This window comes from Anomalospiza imberbis, chromosome 26 (genome assembly GCF_031753505.1).
Source record: "Anomalospiza imberbis isolate Cuckoo-Finch-1a 21T00152 chromosome 26, ASM3175350v1, whole genome shotgun sequence".
Classification (NCBI taxonomy): Eukaryota; Metazoa; Chordata; class Aves; order Passeriformes; family Viduidae; genus Anomalospiza; species Anomalospiza imberbis.
The window spans coordinates 6,559,136-6,581,533 of NC_089706.1; the positions used below are offsets into that span (position 1 = coordinate 6,559,136).

Genomic DNA, 22,398 nt, shown 5'->3' on the forward strand with positions numbered 1-22,398 from the left:
AGGGCAGTGACCTGCAGCAGCTGCACCCAGGGCCAGCTGGGCCTGAGCGTGCCGGGCCAGCAGGAACCCTCACGCACCTTGGCACCACAGCTGTCACCTGCAGTGTGCCCAGGAGCAATGCCAGTCCTGGGGCACTGCTCTGCCTGGGGTGGGTTTTTTCCAGCCCTGCCCTACTTCTGTGGCTGCCAGCAGAAGCTCACCTAGGACAGAGAGCCCGCAGGGACAGCGCTGTGTCAGCCCCCGTCTCTTCGTCTGCCCAGAGTCACCTCTACCAAGGCTTGGGGACAGCAGCTGGAGATGCCAATAAGGCTCTGTCACCACCTGCCCTGGCTGGCCCTGCCCTGTGTCAGGGAGAAGCTGCAATTAGCAGCTCAGGTTTTCCTTCATCATTAAAACTAGGAGCTCAGGAAGGCCTGAATTGTTTCAAAGCCCCTTTGCTCGTTTATTCTGAGCATTTGTACCCAGGGACCAGAGCCACACCAGCTGCTTCTCTCCCCTGAGCAAGGAGCTGGGAGGCTCTGCAGGAGAAGGGGGAGGGAACAGCTCAGCCCCAGGCCCCACCAGCACCAAGGGCAAATTTCAGTATGGATTAGGACCAGCAGGGAACTCAGTGTTTGCTCTGCACAAGGACAGGCACCACTTCTCAGAGCCTGCTTTGCTCCTCTCCTCACCTGCAGTCCCAGGCAGGACCAGGCACTGCTACTCCCCAGGAGGGTGTCCAGCCCTGTCCTAAGGACTTTGAGAGACTGAAACCCCTGCCAGGGTGCACCATGACATTGGCCAGTAACAGCCCAGAGTTAGACACTCATTTGACCTTCAGCATCCCCTTCATCAGGTCCCTATTCCTCCATCAAGGACTTAAGGCCACTTTGAGTGTCTTCAAGGCCATTGCTCCTACCTAGTCCCTCTTGTAGGACCAACAGTGGTGTTTCCACTTCCCCTCCCAGCTTTTTCCATATTTTCTCACATCCAACACCTCCTTTCCTTGCCTTATATGCCTTCACTGGCACCCTCACCTTCCCTGTGCTCTCCTCATCCCCTCCTCCCCCCTGCTCCCTTCACCTCACTCCTGGTCCCTGCAGGACTCTGCCAAGCTCCATCCTGGAGCATCCCTGTTCAGCTGAGAGCAGGTAGGACCAGCAGGATGTCCTGCAGCCAGACCTGCCCCAGCCCTGGGGACACTGGTGGTACTGGGACCAGCCAAGTTTCAGATGGGGCAGTGATATCCCAAGGAAGTCCTTGAGGCCAGCGTGGTGATGGCCACAAGGGCTGCCTGCACCTTGCCATGTCTAGGGTGTTTGGGAAGGGCTGTCCCTTCCCAGGATTCTTGGAAGCAAATAGGATCTGCTCCCTTGTTGGGACAGCATGTCTTGGGCCCACCCTACAACCCTCTCTAACCCAAAGACCTTTGTTTGAGAACTTTCCTGATGTTTCCCCCTCCCGGGAAAGTGTGCTGGATCAGAGGGGCTATGAGAGGGTTTGGAGCATCCCCAAATCCCAGTGACTTCTGGCAGGTCCCAGTAAACTGGGAATGCACGCCAGTTTGGGTTGTCCAACAGGGCCCAGCTGCATGCTTTTCCTACCGCCACCAGGGAGCATCATGGGGACATTTCAATCCAGCTGTCCCTGTGCTGGGAGCCGCCAATTCCTCCAGACAGTGAAATCCTCCCAGCCAAGCTTTGGAAATGCCTGGTCCTTGGAGTTCCTGGTATACCCAGAGCCAGCTGTGGCCCAGCTGTTCTAGATGCAGGGGCTTGCACCCAGGAGCTGCTCCCTGCCCTGTTCAGCACAGCGTGACAGTCCCGTGCCATCCCTGGGGGAAGCATTTCCCCAAAACACCTCCACAGCAGCTGGGCCAAGACATGGTGCTCAGAGAACAATAGGGGCTTGATCTGTTGATCCAATAATCTGCAAAGAAACAGCCATGGAAGATGCTCCAATCTCATCCTCCTTGTCCATGCACAGGTCAATGCTAAAAGGACACTTGGATATTTGCAGGAAAAGGCCAAAACCTCCAGCTGGACATGACCAAGGACAGTGAGAGCCAGGGGTGAGGCTGAAGGTGGCTTTGGCTCTTACCCATCACCTGGAGGTTAGGAGGTGGCAGAGATCCCAAGGTATCCAGAGACAAGAGGAAGATATGGAGGATCTTCTACCTTCCAAGTGCTGACTCTTAAGAAGGAGGAGAACTTCTCAGTCACACAAAATCTGAGAGCAGCCCTGGGAGAAGGGCTTGGGGTGTTGGTGCGCAATGTGCCCCAGCTGTGTGGGCTTGGTCTCAGAAACCTCCCAAGTGAACTGGGCTGATCCCCCAGTGTGGGCAGCAGGGGAAGGGGAATTCTGCCCCTCTGCCCCACCCAGGTGAGACCCTACCTGCAGAGCTGCCTCCAGCCCTAGGGTTCCAGCACAGGAAGGACCTGGAGCTGCTGGAGCAATTCCAGGGAAGGCCACAGAGATGCTCCAAGGGCTGGAGCCCCTCTGCTCTGGAGCCAGGCTGGGAGAGCTGGGGGTGTTCACTTGGAGAAGAGGAGGCTCTGGGAAGAACCCTAGAGCACCTTTCAGTGCCTAAAGGGGCTCCAGGACAGCTGGAGAGGGACTTGGGACAAGAGCCTGGAGGGACAGGACAAGGGGAGTGGCTTCCCACTGCCAGAGGGCAGGGATAGGTGGGATATTGAGAAAGAATAGGGATTCCACCTGTGAGGGTGGTGAGGCCCTGGGCCATGTTACCCAGAGAACCTATTGCTGCTCCATCCCTGGAAGTATCCAAGGCCAGGCTGGACATGGCTTGGAGCAACCTGGGATAGTGGAAGGGGTCACTGCCTATGGCAGGGGGTGGGAATGGGATGAGCTTTGAGGTCCTTTCTCATTCAAACTAGTCTGGGATTCCATGGCACAGTGAGCTAGATGCAGGGACCCACCCCTTGCTCTGTGACACAGCCGACATGCCGCGGGAGCCCATCCTTTTTGCAGGCTGGAAATGCCCCAGGATCCCACTGGGCAGTGGTGGCTGGAGGTGTCATTCCTGCCCAGTACCTGTAAAGCCCTTGGGATCTCTTGGGGTGCTCTAACATTGCAGGAATGCCAAACGATGTGCAGGGCTGTCACCCGCCCCGGCTGGCACTGAAGGTGAGAAGCTGATTTATTTTCACAACCTGCAAAGCCCTGGGGAGGTGGACATGGCCAGGCTCGGCACCAGAGATGGCTCTTTTCTGTCCCTGGCACTGTGATTTCAAAGTAAAGCTTTGGGACTCTCTAAAAGTTCACATCTTCCTGCAAGCCAGGCCATGACCCAGTCCCATCCCACCACCTGCACAAGGAAAAACACCTTTGCTGGTCCCTTTTTTAATGCTGCTTGTGGCCGTGGTTAGCTCTTCTTGTGGGGTGCAGGAGAAGCTGTGCTGTCATTTTGCACCCCAGCACGACATCCAGGAGGGACGGGGGGGGGGGGGGGCGGGGGGGACAAGGAGGGAGCTGCCAGGACCAGTTATCTGATCCCAGCAGCTCCAGTGTAAACTTAGCATGGCCTTTAGGAAAGTACTTGTTGTGGCAAAACACGCAGTAAATCACTGCTCTGAGTGCCAACAATATTTTGAGATTAGCAAATCTTAAAGCTCACTTTAGGGTCGTGGGTTGGAGCCCTGCCAGTGTAACTGGGGGGGGTCTTCCTCACCTCACACCCTCCAGCTCCCAGGGATTGCACCAAGCTGCAAATCCTTGCTTTTTGAAGAAGATGGGATAAAGTCCAGGGTCAGCAGTGGATGTGGGGTCTGGCAACCCACTCCTGTGGATTCTCACCCTTTGCCTTTTCCTTTCCAGACTACCTTGGAAAATCCCCAGTTTCCTCCCTTGTTTTATCAAACAAACCCAGCTCCCATTAGCTGCCCCGACCCTTTCCAGCATCATCCTGTGTTCCCCGGGACAAGTCACCATGACCTCCAGCACCATCACCCTACTCCTCCCTCCCCAGTGTCCCCAGGGCCCCCAGCACCCCAGCACTGCTTCAGGGTAGGAAGTGCCCAGGATTTAAAAGCCACCCAGGAGGTGGGACCCCGGTGCTTCCAGACATGCCACAAATTGTCCAAGCTCAGCTGAGGGCTCATTCTGCCTGTGAGACAAAAAGAAGTGAGAAATCCTTGGAACTGAGCAGGATAAGGGGCATCAAGTACTTGGGAGCCCCAGCCAGGTGCATTCCAATGGAAAATCACCACAGGCTCTGATCCTGCAGGAGATTGACCCCTGAAACACCTTCCCAAGGACAAAATATTCTGGAGATGGCATTTTAACCCAGGATAAATCACTGGGTCATCACAGGAGATCCTAGGTAAATCCCAGGCTACCCCTGAGAGTTCTGTGGCTCGACCCTTTCCAGGCCATTTTGTAATTTGGATGCAGCAGTATGTGTTGAGAATGCCATGGAGGAAACCAATTCAGAGCAGTAATCAGTCAAAGTTCTGGAGGAATGTGGGACTGAAACCCTGATTGCTGCTGTTCTTCCATCCATGCTGTTTGAGTGAACACCCTGATTTATTTCAGGCTTAGAGCTCCTGTCACTGAGTTCTCAAAAAAATTTGTGTTGGCCACAGGTCATTCCTGTTTGTATCAGGGAGAGCAGAAAAAGTTGCTTGTCAGAAGGATCTTGTCAGTGTAGCTGAGCTCCTGTTCCTTGTGGAAATATTACAGAATAAAAAGCTGCCAAGGTCAAGTGCAACAGCAACACAGGCTGATATTAAAAATAATGCTCCTGCTTATTGGCACTGTGGGACAGCTCCCACCTGTGATGCTGTATGGAACTGTCCCCAGAGTGCAGGGAAAATAATTCAGCAAAAGCAGCATGGAGCTGTGTCAGGAAAGGGCCAGGCTGGAGATCAGGGAAAGGTTCTTCCCCCAGAGGGTGCTGGGCACTGCCCAGGCTCCCCAGGGAAGGGGTTCTGCCCCGAGGCTGCCAGAGCTCCAGGAGTGTTTGGACAGCGCTGCCAGGGGTGCACAGGGTGGGATTGCTGGGGTGCCTGTGCAGGGCTGGGGTTGGACTGAATGGTTCCTGAGAGTGCCTCCCAACTCAGGGGTTCCTGTGATTCTGTGATCTGTGGTTGCCCATGTGCCAAGAGCAATGCCAGCCCAGCTGGAAGCCTGTAAGCTGAGATGTCCCCTGGCCAGAAAACAGCCTCTGAGCGCTTGCCCTGCACTGTATTTGCAGAGGGGCTGCAGCCCAGCATGAGCCTTCCCTGCCCACCCAGCACTGCGCAAGCCCCCCTGCCCACCACCACGTCCATGAAATTCCAAAGGTGGATTGAAATATTTGGGGTTAAAACCATGAGGTGCAAGGAAAAGTGGCCAGATTGTCTTTGTTTTCCAGTGCCTGGGAACTTTGGATCCTCCACTGCAACCACCATGGAAAAATTGGGCCCAAATCTTTTTCCATGCAAAAATGGGCCATGTTTGGGTGTGTGACTTTGACATGGAGGTCTCTGCACCCCCGCAATTGTAACATGGAGGGCTTTGGGCAGATAAGGGAGGTGCCTTACTAAGAAATTGTGATTTTGGTGTACCATGAAGGCTGATATCTCTTTTCCTTGCCCAGTCTGGGTCTGCTTTGTTCCAGGTTGTGGCTTAAAGTGTCCCAGCTGAGGCCCCAGCAGGTCCCTCTGCACCCACAGGGAAGAGGAGCTGGCAGAGGATGTTCCATGGCATCCCGTTTTGGGGTGCTGGAAGGGACCATGAAGCACCGAATAGGGCAGAGAGATAAGCATCGCTGGCAGGAACGGTGCAAACACGAGTGTGCTGAACCCACACATCCTCAGCCCAAGCACAAACGTCCCGGGAGCCAGAAAACCAGGGGGGGAAGGTCCCCTCTGGCAGAGAGATTTCTTTGCTCTAATGCCGCCATCCAGTGGGAGAAACTCCCTGACACGGGAAAGGCTGGAAAAGAGGGCATTGGGTTCCCCACCATCCTCGGGCTGCCCTCGGCGGCCTCCGTGCCAGGGATGCCGCGACTGCACTCCATCCTCCGTTTCTAAGCCCCGATCCCAGCCTGGGTGCAAAATGGAAACAGCTCACGCGGCACCTGAGCTCCTCCGGCTCCCAGAGAGAGGATGGGGAAGGAGGGAAAATGCACCGGGGTCAGGCGAGGGCTGCAAGCCCAGAGAAGGAGGAGGAAGCTGAGGTGCAAGCAAGGTCCCAGTGATGAGGCCACCCCGGTCCCAGGGCGATGCGGGGCACGCTCCCAACGCTCCCCTCCCGCTCCCGCGGGATATTTGCAGTCTGAGCACACCGTGCCTGCAGAAAGCCGAATTCCAGCGCGTATGCAGCAGCACCGGGACTTCAAGGAGGGAAAAGCAGCCAAACACAAAACTCCCTGGGGTTGCTCAGGGAAACGAAATGACTTTGGCAGCGGCGACAGAGCAGCGCGACGGCGAGCGGGGGAAGCGCGGTGGCCAGCGGCCCCCAGGATCCCACAATGCGCCCGTTTGTTGTCCCCATGGGCGGCCGGATTCCCGCAGAAAGGAGCTTTCAGTGGAAATATTCAAAAGTTCAACCTCTCTCAGCAACGCAAGGTTTGCTGGATTGTGCAATGGCACAAAGGGACAGTGTTTCTTCAGGAGCAGGAGGTTCTGTGGCTGGAACACGGTGCTTCTACTCCCGCACAGAAGCCGCCTGAGCGGAATCACGGCGTTATCGAGGCAGGATCGCAATCAGAGACTTGCCTTAAAGAGAGAAAGCAGGAAAAAAAATTCTGTTTATGGGTATAAAATCAAAGAATTTCGGGGGTTTTCTTCTGTCTGAAAGCAGCAGCTGTTTTCCTAAGGTGGCGCCAGTTTCCAGGAAGCAGGCGTATTCCTCCGAAATCGAGGGGAAAACCCCTAACTTTTTCTTTTCCCTTGGTGCCAAGAGGAAATTTGTCCTGGGAACAAGCCCTGTGCACAAACAAACACACTGTCCTCTCCTTCGAGAAGCACAAATGCTTTCCCACCCACTCAAAATTAGACAGAAAAATGACTCCTGGACCAGCAATTCCCTGATAAGCCCAATGAGGAGGCAGCATCCTGGTTGAATCAGAGGCACGTGTCCCGATGGGGATGAATTTTGGAAGCATCCACCACCTCTGCAAGCCGGCAAAGGCCATTCCTGACAACTGCAAACCCATCCTCGAGCTCCAGCCCACACTCGGGAAAGGGAGAGGAATGGGAGACGTTGCAAAATAAAAGAGATGACATTTGGTGCAGGGAATCGGCTCTGCAGCTGCAAACAGCCTCAAGCTGGCACTGGGGCTGAGAACTGTGCACAGATCATCACACCTGGAGTCTGATAACCGGTAGCTGTGCCCAAGGCCCCTCTGTATGTTTAATTAGGATCATAGAAGATATTCATTACTTCAATTTTCGGATCAGAGATTGTTTGGTTTGGAATGGATCTTAGTTACTGCAACTTAGTAACTGCAACTTAGTTAAGCATTACCCAAAAACAGCAGAGGAAATACTGGTGGACAGGCTGAGAATAGGAAAGGGGAATTTTCCTTTTAAAAACATCATTGGTTTTTAAGGGACTTTCCCTGTTGGTGTGTGCAGAGCAGTGAAACCACCCAGCAAAGCCGAGCAGCTCCTCAGTGTCCCAGCATGCCTGAGACAGGGAAACCCCTGGATAGAAGCACCAGGACACTGCTTTTCCATCCTGCAATGAAGGCGGATGGCAACTGGCTTCTAGCCCCAGACCTGGACAAAGCACCTCTCAGTACATCTGGGACGGAGGATAAAACTTCTGATCGGAGAAGAAACACCAGCCTGAGGTAAAGCACACCCCCGCTGGCATGCCTGAGCGGTCAGGACAAGCTCGCAGCCCATGGCATGGGAATAAAGCACAGTGGAGCCACCGGAGCGGGTGATGGGCTGACTCCGCACCACACTGCAGAGCAAGAGACACCAAAACATCTGTACCCTGGAGGGGATGGGTCAGAGCCATCCGACCCCACAGAGGCTGCGCTGGGCACTGGTCCTGGCACTGGTGGGGTCCTGGGGAGAAAAGGTCTTGGAGGAGACCAGGAGGCTGGAGCAGCGTTTGGGCAATGCTGTGGCCCTGGGGAATGAGTGTTCTGTCCCCTGTGATGTAGGGCAAACCTTGTTCCAAGTGTCCACACCCTGATTCCCACGCTGTGCCCAGTCACACCCTGTGTCCGAGCCTAGGCCGGCTCCCCACTAAGATGCCCAGACCCGTCTGAGGGGATGCTCAGCTCCCTCTGTGTCCGGTGCTCTGGGTGTCCCCATGCCCGATTCTCCTGGATGTCCCACATCTGGTTCCTCCTGGCATCCTTTTAACTCGGGGTGTTCCCACCTGCCCCATTCCCGCTCCTCCACGACCATCGTGCCCGCTCAGTCTCAGATCCCAGTGCTCCCTGTACCCCCTGTACCCCCGTGCCCGGTGCTCCTGCTCTTCTGCAACCAGGTCTTCCCGCCTCCCCCATTCCCGATGCTCCCAGGACCCCCGCATCCAGGTTCCTCCCAGCTCCTCCGTGCCTGGTGCTCCCGACTCCTCCTCCCCAGTGCTCCCAAGGACTCCCATTCCCGGTTCTTCCCTTACCCCCATGTCCTGTACTCCCGGATCCCCCATCCCCAGTTCCTCCTGGCATCCTCGGCTCCCTGCTCCCCTCATTCCCGATGCTCCCGGGACCCCATGCCCGTTTCTCCCGGTTTCCCGGGCTACCCCGTGCCCCAGTGCGCCCTCTCCCCGGGCGAGTCCTCCGTGCCCGGCCGGTGCCAGGTGTTGCCCGGTTCCCCGCTCCTCCTCCTCTCCGCCCCGTGCCGTCCCTCCTCCCCCGGGAAAGCGAAAGCGCGGCGGGCGGAAGCCGAACTCTCCCCGCCGGGCCGGGCCGGGCCGGGGCCGCACCGGGACCACCATGGCTTCCCTCGGCAACTTCTTGCGACGGAGCCTGCGGCGCGCCGGCCGCAGAGGTGAGGGGCGGGAGGGGCTCCGGGAGGTGCCGGTGCCGCTGCCGGTGCCGGTGTCGGTGTTTGGACAGGTCCGTCCCCGCTGCCGCGGCTGCGGGAGCCGACGGCTGCCGGCGGAGCGGGGCCGTTCCCGGGCGGGGCAGCGCGACTGCGCCGGGTGCGACCGGCGGCAGCGGCTCGGTCCCTCCAGCCCTGCCCGTTCTCACCCCACCCCACGGAGCCGAGCTCGGGCCGGCTGCGCCGGACTCACCGCATCTCTTGCTCCGTCCTCGGGGGTTCAGCCCATCCCGGGGGTAGAGCCCATCCCGAGAGCTGCACCCCATCTCCCGGGAGCCCACCCCCTCCCAACCGAGCCAGCCCCAGCCCCAGGGGCGGTCCCACAGATCCCCTATCTCCCCACATCCCCACTAAGACATCGCAGGGCATGCGGGCGCGTGGCATCTGGGACACCCCTGAGGGTATCCATGGAGGGACCCACGAGGGAGACGGTGCCCCTCGGGACAGTTGGGTCTAGCGGAGCCTTCAGAAGGCGGTGCAGAAATTGGTTCTTTGGGATTTGTGATCTTTTCCGAGATACCGAAAGGATCACCAGAGTTTTCTGGCTGCCGAATCTCAAGGCAGAACAAAGCAGGTTGGAGCAGTCTGTGGACTGGGGGGGGCTTACTGTGCTCCCCTCCCCGTCTGTTTTGTGCTGGCTCTGGCTCCGCATGAGCTCGATGTTGCCCGAGGTTTGATAAAGCCAAAGCCATTTCCTCTCCGCTGGGGCAGGTGGGCAGCTGGGCGATACGGGAAGCTGAGCTCCCCCGCAAACCAGGTCGGGAAACCTTGGCACACCAGACGTCGGGAGTTTTCCGGGAGGAAAGAAACCGGTTGTGCCACAGGCAGAGTGGGGCTGAGCGATAAGAAAAGCCCGCGGCAGCCTTTGCCCTCTCCGTGCCCGGTGGATGGAAGGGTGAAGATCCACGTCACCAGCAGCCACTTTCCATCCGGGAGTTGTGAGAGCACCCCGGCCACCCGTCACCTTCTGCGCAGGGGATGCTCCCACTGCTGGGGTGCTGGGGGTGTTCCCCGAATCTTCCTGACATGGCTGTGGGAGAGTCATTGGCTCTTGTGACCCTGACTTACGTTCCCGGGAGACGAGGCGCTGTGACCCCTGCCAGTCTGGGGCAGCGCTGGGATCTCTGACCACACTCAGCCTGCCTGACAGTTCACTCCACACCTCCCTGGAGCTCATCGTCCAGCCCGGGGATGGGGAGCTGTGGTCTTGGAGGGATTTGGGCTCTGCCAGTGAGGGCTTTGCAGCCAGACCTGGCACTGCTGGGGGATGCACACTTCCACGTGTGAGAGGCAGAGCTGTAGCCTGGCAAGGCCAGGCTCTCCAGAGCAGCAGGTTTGGCTTGTTTGCTTGTAAACCCCATGGACAAAATGCAAATGCAGTCCGTGCTGGAAAGCAGATCTGTTCTCTGAAATGTAGACTGGGACTGGATAGGCAGGATATAACTGCACTTTCATCTTGCCCTGGTGATGGGAAAACAGCCAATGCCAGTGTCCAGCATGGATGGGGGACAACAGCAGCCCTCCCATGACACAGCCTTCTTCCCTGGGGTCCCCCCAACAACAACTCCCTGCCTGGGTCAGAGGTGGGAGCAGACCAAAGCCATTGCTGGAGCATCCCAAGGAAGAGCAGGAGAAGCAATGCACATCTTGTCAACTTTTCCCTGGCCTGGAGCACCTCATTGGGCAGGTCCAGGATGATCCCCAATGAGGATAAACCAGAGGTATCCTCAGCCAGGTCTCATCCTTCACCTGCCACAAAGGGTCCTCTTTGGGATGAATTTCGCCTTGCCAAAGAGGAAGGACTTTGTATGTGGAGGTGGGGCAGCCCCAGGGTGCACAAAGGGGTAGCTTTGAGCATTCCCCCACCCTGAGCTGGGAAAGGAATTTCCAGTCCCTGGGAAGGAACATCCTGTGATGGGACCATGAGTGCCACCTCCTCTTATGAGCCTTCTAATCCCATCAGCTCCCAGTGACCTGGAACAAAGGCTGGAGAGGTGTTTCCAGACTAAAGGAGATAGCTCTGGAGCTGGAGGGACATGTGGGCAGGGTGTCCTCCAGCACTGCTTTTAGAGGAGGATGCCATACATGGAGAAGGATAATGGGAATAGCTGATCACAGCCATGACTTGTCCTAACCATCTGTGGCACAACTAGAAGAGCCCAGGGACAAACTCTGGGATCCAAGGACAAACTGCAAGAGCCAGTAATCTCATCCAGCCACATATTTATTTTCCTTGTTATTCCTAAAAGAGCAGCTCAACTTTTCTGCTCCAGTTCCCCACCATAATCAGAGATGGCACAGTTTCTGTGTCAAGAACAAGGTATAAAGGGAGGCACAAGTGGCCTCTGGGAGAGGGAAGAGCTGTGGCATGGCCTGGCTGCAGTCTCTGTCCAGCATTTAACTAGTCCCCTCTCCAGCCCTCGGATCTCACTGTCCCACTGTGGTCATCCCAGGGCCCTTGGAGATGCTGGATGGGGCTCTTTCCCCTCCTATTCCTTGTTGTTCAGGGTGTGACAGCTGATGCTTCCCAGCTGCCCTCCCCAACCAGCCCAACAAGAACTGGGGTGTAATCTCCAGGAACTGCTTTGCTTTGGTTTAGGGGAAACCCTGAAGTAGCTCATTTGCAATCAGCAGTTCCCAGGACACCTGACAGGGAGAGGTTGGGATTCATTTGACTGGAGCTTTAGGAGGTGCTCAAACAAGATCTAGGCTGGTTTTTTGCTGTTTACTTCCCCTAAGAGAATAAAATTTACTGCTATAAACACATTCCCACACCTCCCTTCAGATGTTTAATGCAGAGCCCATCTGCTCTCCCTCATTCCATGTGCCTGCTTCGCTCTGAGCATCCTTCTGCCCTCACTGGGCTGGGGCAAAGGAAGGCTGGGAGCGTCTTAGGATTTTCCCTAAAAGACTCATAAAATCCATTTCTCTTTCCTTTCCATGTCCCCAGCTGTTCATTTTTGGGGACCAAAAGTCCTCGGCACCAGGACCTTGTTCCCTTCAGCCAGTTCACATGTAACTCTGCAAGTCCTCCCTTGCCCTCAGGACACCTCACACCTTTCATTGCACTCTGATTGGATTTTTTTGGGATCTTTTTGGCTTCAGAAGGAAAAGATGGGGCCTCTGCAGCAGAAAACACCCCCCCACGGGTACCACAGGGGAAGCAGGGGGAGCGGAGCTCAGTCTTCTACTCTGCTGGACAGTTCTTCTTTGAGTACCTGGTGGTGGTGTCACTGAAGAAGATGCCAGATGGACATTATGAACCCAAAATAACCTACCAGTTCCCAAAGGTATTTAGTCCTGTGTTTCTGATAAGATTTGTTTTCCACATTTAGAGGAGAAAGGGATGTTGTTCCTTCCCCATCATTAAAGCTGTGGAAGGAGAAAGGTGCACCATGCCCTTGAGTCACAGTCCCAGACCCCAGGGCTTTGCCTGCCCTGGGTTGGGGTTGCTGGGACCATCTGTTCCTCCCCATGCTTCCAGGGCCACAAACCCCAGGAGGAAGCTCCAGGGGCTGTCCTTGGCCTCCTGTCCCAAAAAGGGAAACTACAGTGGGGAAATCACATCTCAGGGAGGTGGCACAGGAAGAGATCTCAGGGAGGTGGCACAGTTTGCAGAGGGTCCCTCTGCTTTGCCTCACTGTCCATGGGGTGAAAGTCAAAATTTGGATTTTTGGGAGGTGCTTGTCCAGACATGTGCAGGCCCCTTCTGCATCATTCAGAGCCGGGGGTTGCTTTCGGACAGACCTCATTCCACTGAATCCCACCCCATTCCTGGTGACAATGGGGACCCTCCATCTCCCTGACTCTTGGCATCGCTTCCATCCAGCGTGAGAACTTGCTGAAGGGCCAGAAGGAAGAGGAGGAACGCCTCCTCCAAGCCATCCCCCTCTTCTGCTTCCCTGACGGCAACAACTGGGCACCTATCACTGAGTTCACCAGGTACCTGCCCCACTGCAGGGTCTGGGCGGGGGTCCCCATCCCCGCTGGACTCCTGAGGGCTGGAAGGACCAGCCCAGTCCAGTCCATCCCAACTCATCCCAGCCCCACATTTTCTCTCCTTGCAGCGAAACCTTTTCTTTTGTCCTGACAAACGTGGATGGCAGCAGGAAGATTGGCTACTGCAGGCGGCTGCTGGTGAGCCCTCCCCACCCCACACTCATCGGAGGTGTCACCCCCTCCCCACGGTGGGACACGTCACCTCCTGCCAGGCCCAGAGTTCAGCTCTTGGGGATGTGCCTCAGAAAGCCACCGGCCTTGACCACAGTGATGATGAGCAGCAAGAGGGTACCCAAAGGGGGTTTTTAAAGTTCTCTGCTGAGCCATAACTCAGATGTTGGATGGAGGAAACAATGAATGTTCACAAAGCCTGGGGATGTGGTGCTTGGGGATACAGTTTAGGGTGAATATGGTGGTGCTGGGCTACTTTTAGACTAGGAAGTCTTGGAGAGCTTTTCCAAACTTAACGGTTCTGTGATTCCTCACTGGCTTCCACAGCTTCCCTGGCTCCTTTCCCATGTCTGCAGTGGTCAGGATGGCTGCAAATCCTACTTGGGATCAGATGTGAACATCTATGCAGCCATCCAGGTACCACGGAGCTAGGAGCCCTCAGCCCCATCCCCAAAAATCGCAGTGGCTGTTTCTCAACTCGTGGGTTTGACCAGCTCAGGGGCTCTGAGATGCAATGGTCTTCCCTGGCTGCTGCTTTAAACAGCGACATAAATCCAGGAGGACATCCCTGTGCCACAGCCTGGGCAACAGCTGGATCCACCACCCCTTCATCCTGGTGAACCTTCCCATCTTGGCATCCAGGGATGAGCTCAGGCTGTTGGAACTGGATGTCTGGAGGGCTGAAAGTGCAGAGAGCAAACAGACCCAGGATAGTCCAGTTGGAAAGGGAAAAAAAAAAAGCCAAAGAACTCATCCTGATGGCCCCTGTTGTAGCAGGAAACAGGATTAACCCCAAGGATGGTGGGGCAGGATGTCTTGGAGAATGTGTGCCTGGGTGGGAGGAGAGTTTGCAAATATGCCAAAAGACTTTGCACCAAAACAATTAACAGCTTAGGCACCCAAATCACTTTCTCTGGGCACCCTCTGCTTTTCCAGTATCAGCTGCATCATTTGCCTTGGCCCTAGCTTTGAAAATCTTCCAGTGAGTGACTGGGAATTTGAGGAGAGCAAGTGAGGATCCCTTTGGAGAGTGTGGAGCTGGTGCAGGGGGCTGGGACATGCTCAAATCTTTTTCCCACACTCTTCCAGCCATCCGGGCGTGGTGTCCGGCTCCCTGAGGTTTTCTGCATCATCAGCTGCCTGGGCTGCTTTGGGCTCTTCTCCAAGGTAGGGACATGGTGGCTCTGGCCCAGTGGTGGTCCTGGTGACTGCTCCTTTATCTGCTGGGGATTCCCAGCTCATGTCTTTCTCACCCAGATCCTGGACGAGGTGGAGAAGAGGCGTCAGATCTCCATGGCAGTGATCTACCCCTTCATGCAGGGCCTTCGGGAATCGCCCTTCCCAGCTCCAGGGAAAACTGTCACCATCAAAAGCTTCATCCCCGAGTCGGGCACAGAGGTTGGTGGGGGACCCAGGGACACCTCCTGCTCTACATTGAGAGCATCCTCCACCCCTGCAGCACCCAGGGGTGCTGACCGTAGCAGAGCAGGGTGGGTCAGGCTGCCAGGGGCCTCATCGCCTGGGAATATGGGCGTTATGTCTCTCCTGATCCAGGAGGAGAGCAGTGAGGATGAGGATGGAGCCCATTCCTTGGGGATGCTGCTCCATCTTTGCAACCTCTGCAGCTCCCCCAGCCTGAAGCTGGAACTGCTGCACAAAAAGCTCTCCATACACTGTGCTGGGACTTGCCTCGCCCTGATGCCAGAGCAGGATGTTGTGCCAGGGGCTGGAAGTAGGGTGTTGTGCCAGGGGCTGGGAGGGGCCTGTTGTGCCAGGGGCTGGGAGCTGCTCCTGCTTCTGAGCCAGCATCAGCTCCTCTGGAAGGCTGGGGAGCACAGTGGTGCAAGGGCTGTCGTGGGCTGCAAATTTTTTCCCAAAAGAGGTGGTCAGGCACTGGCACCGTCTGTCCAGCGCAGTGCTGGAATCACCATCCCTAGAAGTGTTAAAAAAACACATGAATGTGGCACTTGGGGATGGGGGTTAGTGGTGAACACGGAGTTCATGTTCTTAGAGGGCTTTTCCAACCCTGATGATTCCATGATTGCATGATTATACTCTTCTCCACACCACTGTACTCAACTCCCAGTCTTGATTCCTGCCTGGTTTAGCCCCTCAGGCAGGTGCAGGTGTGTGACAGGCCCAGTCTTTTCCTGTAGAGAAAAGATCTGATCCAGGCATGGATGAGATGATCTCATTGCTCCCACAAACAGCCCAGACTCGCATGGGCATAGCTTTTTAATTTGCTTTTTCTTTCTCTTGTGGCAAAGCCAAGCTGGAAAAATAGGTAGGATCCACTCTGGCGCTGGGCAAAATATCCTCAATGCTGAGCATCCCATAGATGTGCCAGGGAGGGCCCGAAGCAGGATCCCTGCTCTCTAGAGCAATTTAGCAGCTGGTGATCTAAGCAATTTCTTAATCCAGGGAACTTGTGCAAGACTTTGCAGGTTGCTCAATGCTCTGTCCCAGGGCCATGGTTGGAAGCACAGCCTGGGCTGCCAGAGGGAGAAGGAATGAGGATGTTCTTCAAAAGAGCTGCACTCTGGGGCTCTGGGCAGGGTCTGGAGCAAGGAGATCACTGAGACCAAGAAAGGAAGGGAAATAAATCCTGGGTACTGCATGGGCTGAGGTGGGGATGGGGCAGGACTTATGCTGGAAAGGGGCTGTGGAGCCCAGCCAAGCCTGATGCTGCTGGCTGGGAAGATGCTGCTTTGGTGGAAAAGCATGTGGAGAAGGGGATTTTCTTCCTGAAGGATGGGGAGAAGGGCCAAGGGCATGAGCTGCACAGTCCTGTTTATCTTTCAGTACTCACCGTGTCTGGCTGCCATGGGGATTGATGGAATTGGGAGACTTGTGGGCAAATGCAGCTGAGTAGCCAGCCTGCCTTGCAAATATCTATTAGATCCCTCACTTTTGGGGCATCTTAGCCAGGAATTGCCAGGCTGACCCTGCCACAGACACTTTAGAGGAAGGTTTTGTGGCATTTGTAGGAGTCATGCCCTCCCCGCTCCTCCCTTTCCTGGCAGCTCACAGATGACCTCTCAGACACTGAGATGGGACACGTCCCTGCCACTCCCTGCCAGGGACTTGGGAGCACTGGAGAAAAGAGGCATTTGGGTTAAAACCCAGTGCCCAAATAAAGAGCCCCACAGTGCACATTACTCATGGCTCCCCTGAGCTCTCAGTGCTGCACAGGCTGAATCTCCTGGCAGGATGAAATGAGGTTTGTCCCTTGTACACGGACACGGTGCAGATGCCGCAAATGCTGGGTCATTAATTGCTTCCAAATCACCTTCTCAGGAAGCCAGGGCAGGACGGGGGAAGTGTTGCCCCTCCTAAGCTGGGGTTCTGTGGCTCTTCCTTGACAGCTCATCGAGCTCACACGGCCTGTGGATGCCCACCTGGAGCACGTGGAGTTCCAGGCTCTGCTCCAGCGACTCAGCCCTCACCTCATCCTGCACATCTTTGCCTCTGCCATGTTGGAACGACGGCTCATTTTCCTGGCTGAGGAACTGAGGTGAGTCCTTATCTCTTTATTATAAAAATGCCCATAAAAAATGCCCTTAAAGTGGCACAGGACACAGCAGAGCTCGAGGTGGGATGTCCCCTCCCCCCTGCTGTGATATCACTTCTGGCTGCCTGTTCCACAGTGTCCTGTCTCAGTGTATCCACGCCGTGGCTGCTCTCCTGTACCCCTTCACCTGGGCTCACACCTACATCCCCGTGGTCCCTGAGTGCCTGCTGGACACAGTGTGCTGCCCCACACCCTTCATGGTTGGCATCCAGATGCGGCACCTGGAGCAGGTCCTGGAGCAGCCAATGGAGGAGGTATTTCACCTGGAGGGGAGGGCAGCTGGATGGAGCCATCAGTTAATCTGTGTCCTCAGGTTTGGCTTGGCCCTGGGGCCAGAGGCTCTGATTGTGCCCTTTTCCCATCCAGGGAGGCTGGAAATTAGGGTGTCCTCCATGTCCCCTCCTGTTGGCACCTGGAGCGATACCTCCACATTCCCCTGGGATTTCCTGCGGCTCCAGGAGCTGCTGTTGGGGTCATCCCAGTCTTGAAGCAGAGGAAAGCTGTGTGGGGACAAGCCACCAAACCTGCAGCAAAAATTGTCCTTGTGGGAAATGCCCTGGTCCCCCTGCCCAGGTCCCTCCTGCAGAAAGGGGCTGATCCCTCTCCTGCCACCCTCATGGGTTGGTGACACACCAGTCCCATCCCAAAATGGGTGGGAGGAAGCCCAGGTGCCTTGGCAGGGCTAAACCTGCTCACTCCCTGCTCTCTTTCAGGCTCTGATAGTTGATCTCTGTGAAGGGAAGATCATCCGGGCGGTAGGTCCTCCCTGTGTGGCTGTGGGGCTGGGGGTGGCCTGGATAACCCCTGGATAAACTTTTCTCCTTTGGTGTCAGCTACCTGGCAGCTTCCACATTTTTAAGCAGCTTCAAACTGTCAGAGGCCAGGGTTAGATGGGATTTTGGGAAAGAATTTTTCCCTGTGAGGGTGGTGAAGCCCTGGCCCAGATTGCCCACAGAAGCTGTGGCTGCTCCTGGATTTCTGAAAGTGCCCAAGGCTAAGCTTGATAGAGCTTGGAGCAATGTAGTCTAGTGGAAAATGTCTGTGCCCATGGCAGGGGGTGGAATGGGATGAGCTTTAGGGTCCCTTCTAACCCAAACCCATTTGGGATTTTGTGGTTCTATGATTTTGGGGGCAGAGCCATCTTCAGTGGCACCCTCCCAGGGGGAACATCCCATGTGGGGATGTCTACAGCCACTGCTCCTGGTTTTTGAGCCAGAATAGCAGGGTCCATGCACTGGATATCCCAACTCACATCTGTGCAGGACATTGTGATGATGATTAATTAATGAGCTTTGAAAGCCCCCCTGAGCTGGATTCCTTCCAGTGCTTCACAGCCCCATTGCCTTCCAGGTGGGGGATGAGGAGGAGCTCCTGCCTGGAAAGCTGCAGAACGAGATGCTGCTATCTCTGAACAGGCACAACAACAACAACAACGTGCACAGTAAGGATGTCTGTGATGGTAAAAGAGCCCTGATCTGCCCTCTCCGTGGCTAGAGACTTCAGCCAAAGGATTTTCCTAAAGTCACCTGGTCTGGGATGCTTCTCCCCCTTTTTGCAGGGGTAATCCCTTGGGTTTTCCTCTGTCCTTTGAAACACGAGAGCAGGAACATTTAATTCCACTGGAAAAAATGGATTTTTGCTAATATTTAGAACATTAAGATGCTGCCACCCTGGAAAGCAACACCCTGGAAAGCCAGGGTTCCCTCAGCAAAATTAGTCTGATCCTTGATTAGTGGCAGAGGAAGGCTCTAAGCAAGCAATTCCTTGGGATGCAAACACAGACCAGGTTAAAATAAGCCCATCCTGTCTGTGTTCAGAGGTCTCATCCCCATCTCTCGTGCTCCATGTCCCCTTCTAGCCTCGGAGCAGCTGAACGCCCTGGTGTCGGAAGCCTTCGTGCACTTCTTTGTGCGGCTGGTCGGGCACTACGGCTCCCACATCAAGTGGGGCAGGAGCGGCTCCGGCAGCTTCCAGGAGCGAGCCTTCTGCAAGGCCATCACCTCCAAGAGCTGCCGCAGATTCCTGAAAAAGTTTGTGAAGACGAACATGTTTTCCCTATTTATTGAGGAAGCGGAGAAGAGCAGGATCCCACAGGAAGGTAATGGTCCCATTTCTCGTCCCTTCCCCTGGCGGGTGAGCTCTGTGGAACCCTGGGCTGGTTGGTTTAGGGGCAGAGATGCCTCGTGCCTGGTGAGGGATGGGATGCAGCCCAAGCTGAGGGTGCTCAGGGCACTGAGCAGATCCTGTTTGCTCTCAATGGCCTCATCTCTCCATACCTGTCAAGCAAAAAAAAAAAAAAAAAGCCCATTTGTGACTCCCCATCCCTGGAAGTGTCTAAGGCCACTTTGGATGGGGCTTGGAGCAAACTGGTCTAGTGGAAGGCGTCCCTACCCAGGGCAGAGTTTGGAACTGGATGGGCTTTAAGGTCCCTTCCAACTCAAAGCAGTGTGGGATTCTGGACTCTAATGATTCATTTTAGATCTTGTCACTCACCTGGAGCTGGGGCCAGCTCACTGGGAGCTCTGTGTTGAGGCAAACAAGCAACAGCAGCACAAACATTTGGCTTGGGCACAGCAGCAACTGCCAGGAGCCTGACTCAGCTCAGCCCCTAACTCTCCTAACTCTGTGGCAGCAGGGCTGGTCTTTCCCCCTTCCCGGGGATTTACAGGGCACAGGGCAGAGCTGAGCCTCCTCCCAGCCTGGGACACGGACAAATGGGCAGTGGAGGTGGAGGGAACCACCCAAAAACTGTATTGCAGGATGGAGACATCCTGGGCTGGGATCTGCCACCCTGCCTGGGGGACTCCTGCTGGCACTGCCTCAGGTGTTGCTTCTCTGCCCTTTCATTTGAGACCTTATAGGGCAAACCTGGGGAGAAAGAGAGGGATAGCCTAATCCCTGTTTTCTTATTGTATTCCCAGTCTATATCACCATTCTGGCTTTTTGCTGGGTCTGCTGCTTTCTCCCTTCCTTGCTGGTGGGAAACACAAAACTGAACAGGAGTGAACACATGGGTTAAAACCTCTGGCTAACCCAGCATAATACAGCCTATTTTGGATGAGAGGGATGGGTGGCATTGCAACCACCCCCATTTCATAGACGTATAGAATCCCAAAATTCCAACAAATTGGGTTGGAGGGACCTTTAAAGGACATCTCATCCCACCCCCTGCCATAGGCAGGGACACCTTCCACATTCCCAGGTTGCTCCAAGCCCCATCCAGCCTGCCTTGGACACTTCATTTCCACATTTCCCCCAGGTCCTCTGTGGGTGCAGGTGTCCGTAACCCAGGACGGTTTGGGACACAAACACTTCCCAGGATTCAGGATGGGCAGCCCTGTATCTCCCATTCCAAACACCAGCACCTCACCCATGACCTTTTTTCCTCCACAGCATATTTCCAGCAGAAAATAATAGAGTACCATGAACAGAAGAAGCACAGAAGGGACTCCTGAAGCCCAGCGTGGGAGCAGGGGAACAGGACTGGGATTGACACATCCCTGCCAGCAGCACCATACTGGACTCTGTTCCTGCCCACCTGGGACTCCTGAGCTGCCTGGGCAGCACTGAGCACCCTTTCTTTCTCAGGGCATTATTGCACTGGAAAACTCTTTGCACAGAAGTAGCACCAGGCTGGGATTTCTTTCCCGATCGTGGTCGCTCCAGGGACAGACTGTGACTCCCAGTGCTTGGCCCTGCACAGTTCTTGTCCCCCCAACACCTCACACAGAGGGAGGGCAGCCAGGGCTGGCTGCAGGACAACAGGGGTTTAAAGTAATTATTAGAAGGGAGGAAAAAAAGGCATGAGTAGGAAATAGTGTTACTTCTCATTAAAACAAACCAGGGATTTGCAAATAAGGAACGTCCCATTGCACAGTTCCTGAGGTTTTGTTACTAACAACTGGTTTATATTGTTTTATTGAGCCATTGTTGAACACCAGCAGGAATGGGGGTGTGGGGGGGTGGTGTTAATGGTTTCCTCTCTCGCAGCTGCTGCATCACTGGTGCCACATAGAGCCAAGTTTGGCTTTCTAAGGAAACAAAAATACTCATTTCCAGCAGGTTATTTATTTGTGCTGGAGCAAACTGTGAGGGCCACATGGCTGTGGGGTGTCAAGGGGAAACAGCTGATCAACTGCTTCAGGGAGAGAGGAAGGATTTGTTCCATCCCAGAGTAAAACCTGTCACCATCCTCCTTGGGTCTGGTCTTGGTGCCAACTTCTCTTAAAACCTTGCAATTCCTCTCTGAAATGTGAGGCCAGCAGCAGATTAAAGCTAAATGACAGTTCTCCTTTCGGAATATACTCACCCAGGACGTAAATATTGCAGCAGGTGAGCTGGGCTGGGGCTGCAGATCTGACTGGTCCCATCAACAGAAACCCAACCCAGGTACTTCTCCCAGCACAGGCTGGGAATGAAGACAGAGCTTTATTCTTCTCCTCTCTGGGACATTACAGCCAGCTGTCACATCACTTGGTACCCACCAAGCATCAAAATATCAAAAATATCCTGGAATCATAGAATCTCAGACTGTTTTGTGATGGAAGGGATGTTCATGATCACCTAATTCCACCCCTTGCCATGGGCAGGGACACCTGCCATGGGCAGGTTGCTCCAAGCCCCATCCAATCTGGCCTTGGACACTTCTAGGGATCCAGGGGCAGCCACAGCTTCTCTGTTGTGCCAGGGCCTCTCCACCCTCACAAGGAAGAATTTCTCCCCAGTATGCCATCTAACCCTGCCCTCTGCCAGCAGGAATTAATTCTCCCTTGTCCTGTCACTCCAGGCCCTTGTCCACAGTCTCTCTCCATCTTTCTTGTGGTTTCTTCAGGTACTGAAAGCACACAGTTAGGTCATCCCAAAGCTTCTCTTCTCCAGACTGAACACCAATTCTCAGCCTCTCCTCACAGCAGAGCTGCTTCATCCCTCTGACCACCTTGATGCCTCCTCCCCTGGCTCCAAATCCAGTTTAACACAATTTCTGCAGTACTACTGGAAGCCCCAGCAGAGGATTTTGCACAAGAACTGAAATCCACCAGGCTGCCAGTTGGCTTTTATTCTCAGAGCTGGGCAACATCCACCCAAACAAGAGAGATAAAGGATATTTATTTTCAAACCCTTTGTCTAGTCAGGCACAAATGTGACACAAACACGGCTGGACATAGGGCACAAACAGCAGTGAAAATCTCCAGCCCTGCTGAAAGAAAATAGTCAATTTGTTGTTCAGCCTCCACGTGTGTTTGGAAAGAGAACAGGAATTATTTGTCAGGAAAAAAGGGGATTTTTGGTACTGGGGTTGTCTTCTCTGGATCCACAAAATCCCCCTCATGGGTAGAGAGAATACAGGGTTAACTACAGGAAATTAAAGGTTAGTGGTATTTTTATGTGGTTTTTTTTTTTTTTTTAATCATATTTATTTTTCAAAGTTCAACTGACAGCAGAAAATGGTGTGGAAAATCAAGGGCAGATATCATGAACAATCCCTTTGGAAACGGCCACTTGCCTCACCCTTCTCCTGCTTGTTCATTATGTTGTGAGGAGATGCCAAACCTTTTGGTTATGAAGCCAAACACCATCTCATTGAGAAATTGGGAAGTGGTCGTCGTTTTGGGAGTAGTTCTTTTGGAAACAATTGCAAATCACCCAAGGGGCTGGACTGTGTGA

The 22,398-nt window shown here is 54.7% G+C and overlaps 2 protein-coding genes across 3 annotated transcripts in view; both read left to right on the forward strand.

Moving 5' to 3' along the window:
- Positions 1-22,398, forward strand: part of DRAM2 (DNA damage regulated autophagy modulator 2) — a 146,839-nt gene that overhangs the window by 72,050 nt on the left and 52,391 nt on the right. The window lies entirely within an intron of this gene.
- On the forward strand, positions 8,870-21,047 carry DENND2D (DENN domain containing 2D). The gene is made up of 12 exons (XM_068173183.1): positions 8,870-8,939; positions 12,099-12,283; positions 12,823-12,935; positions 13,061-13,130; positions 14,253-14,330; positions 14,421-14,561; positions 16,529-16,677; positions 16,811-16,988; positions 17,448-17,489; positions 18,085-18,175; positions 18,593-18,832; positions 20,128-21,047. Exons 1-12 carry the CDS (start codon positions 8,885-8,887, stop codon positions 20,187-20,189), a joined length of 1,404 nt encoding a protein of 467 aa, XP_068029284.1. The 5' UTR covers positions 8,870-8,884; the 3' UTR covers positions 20,190-21,047.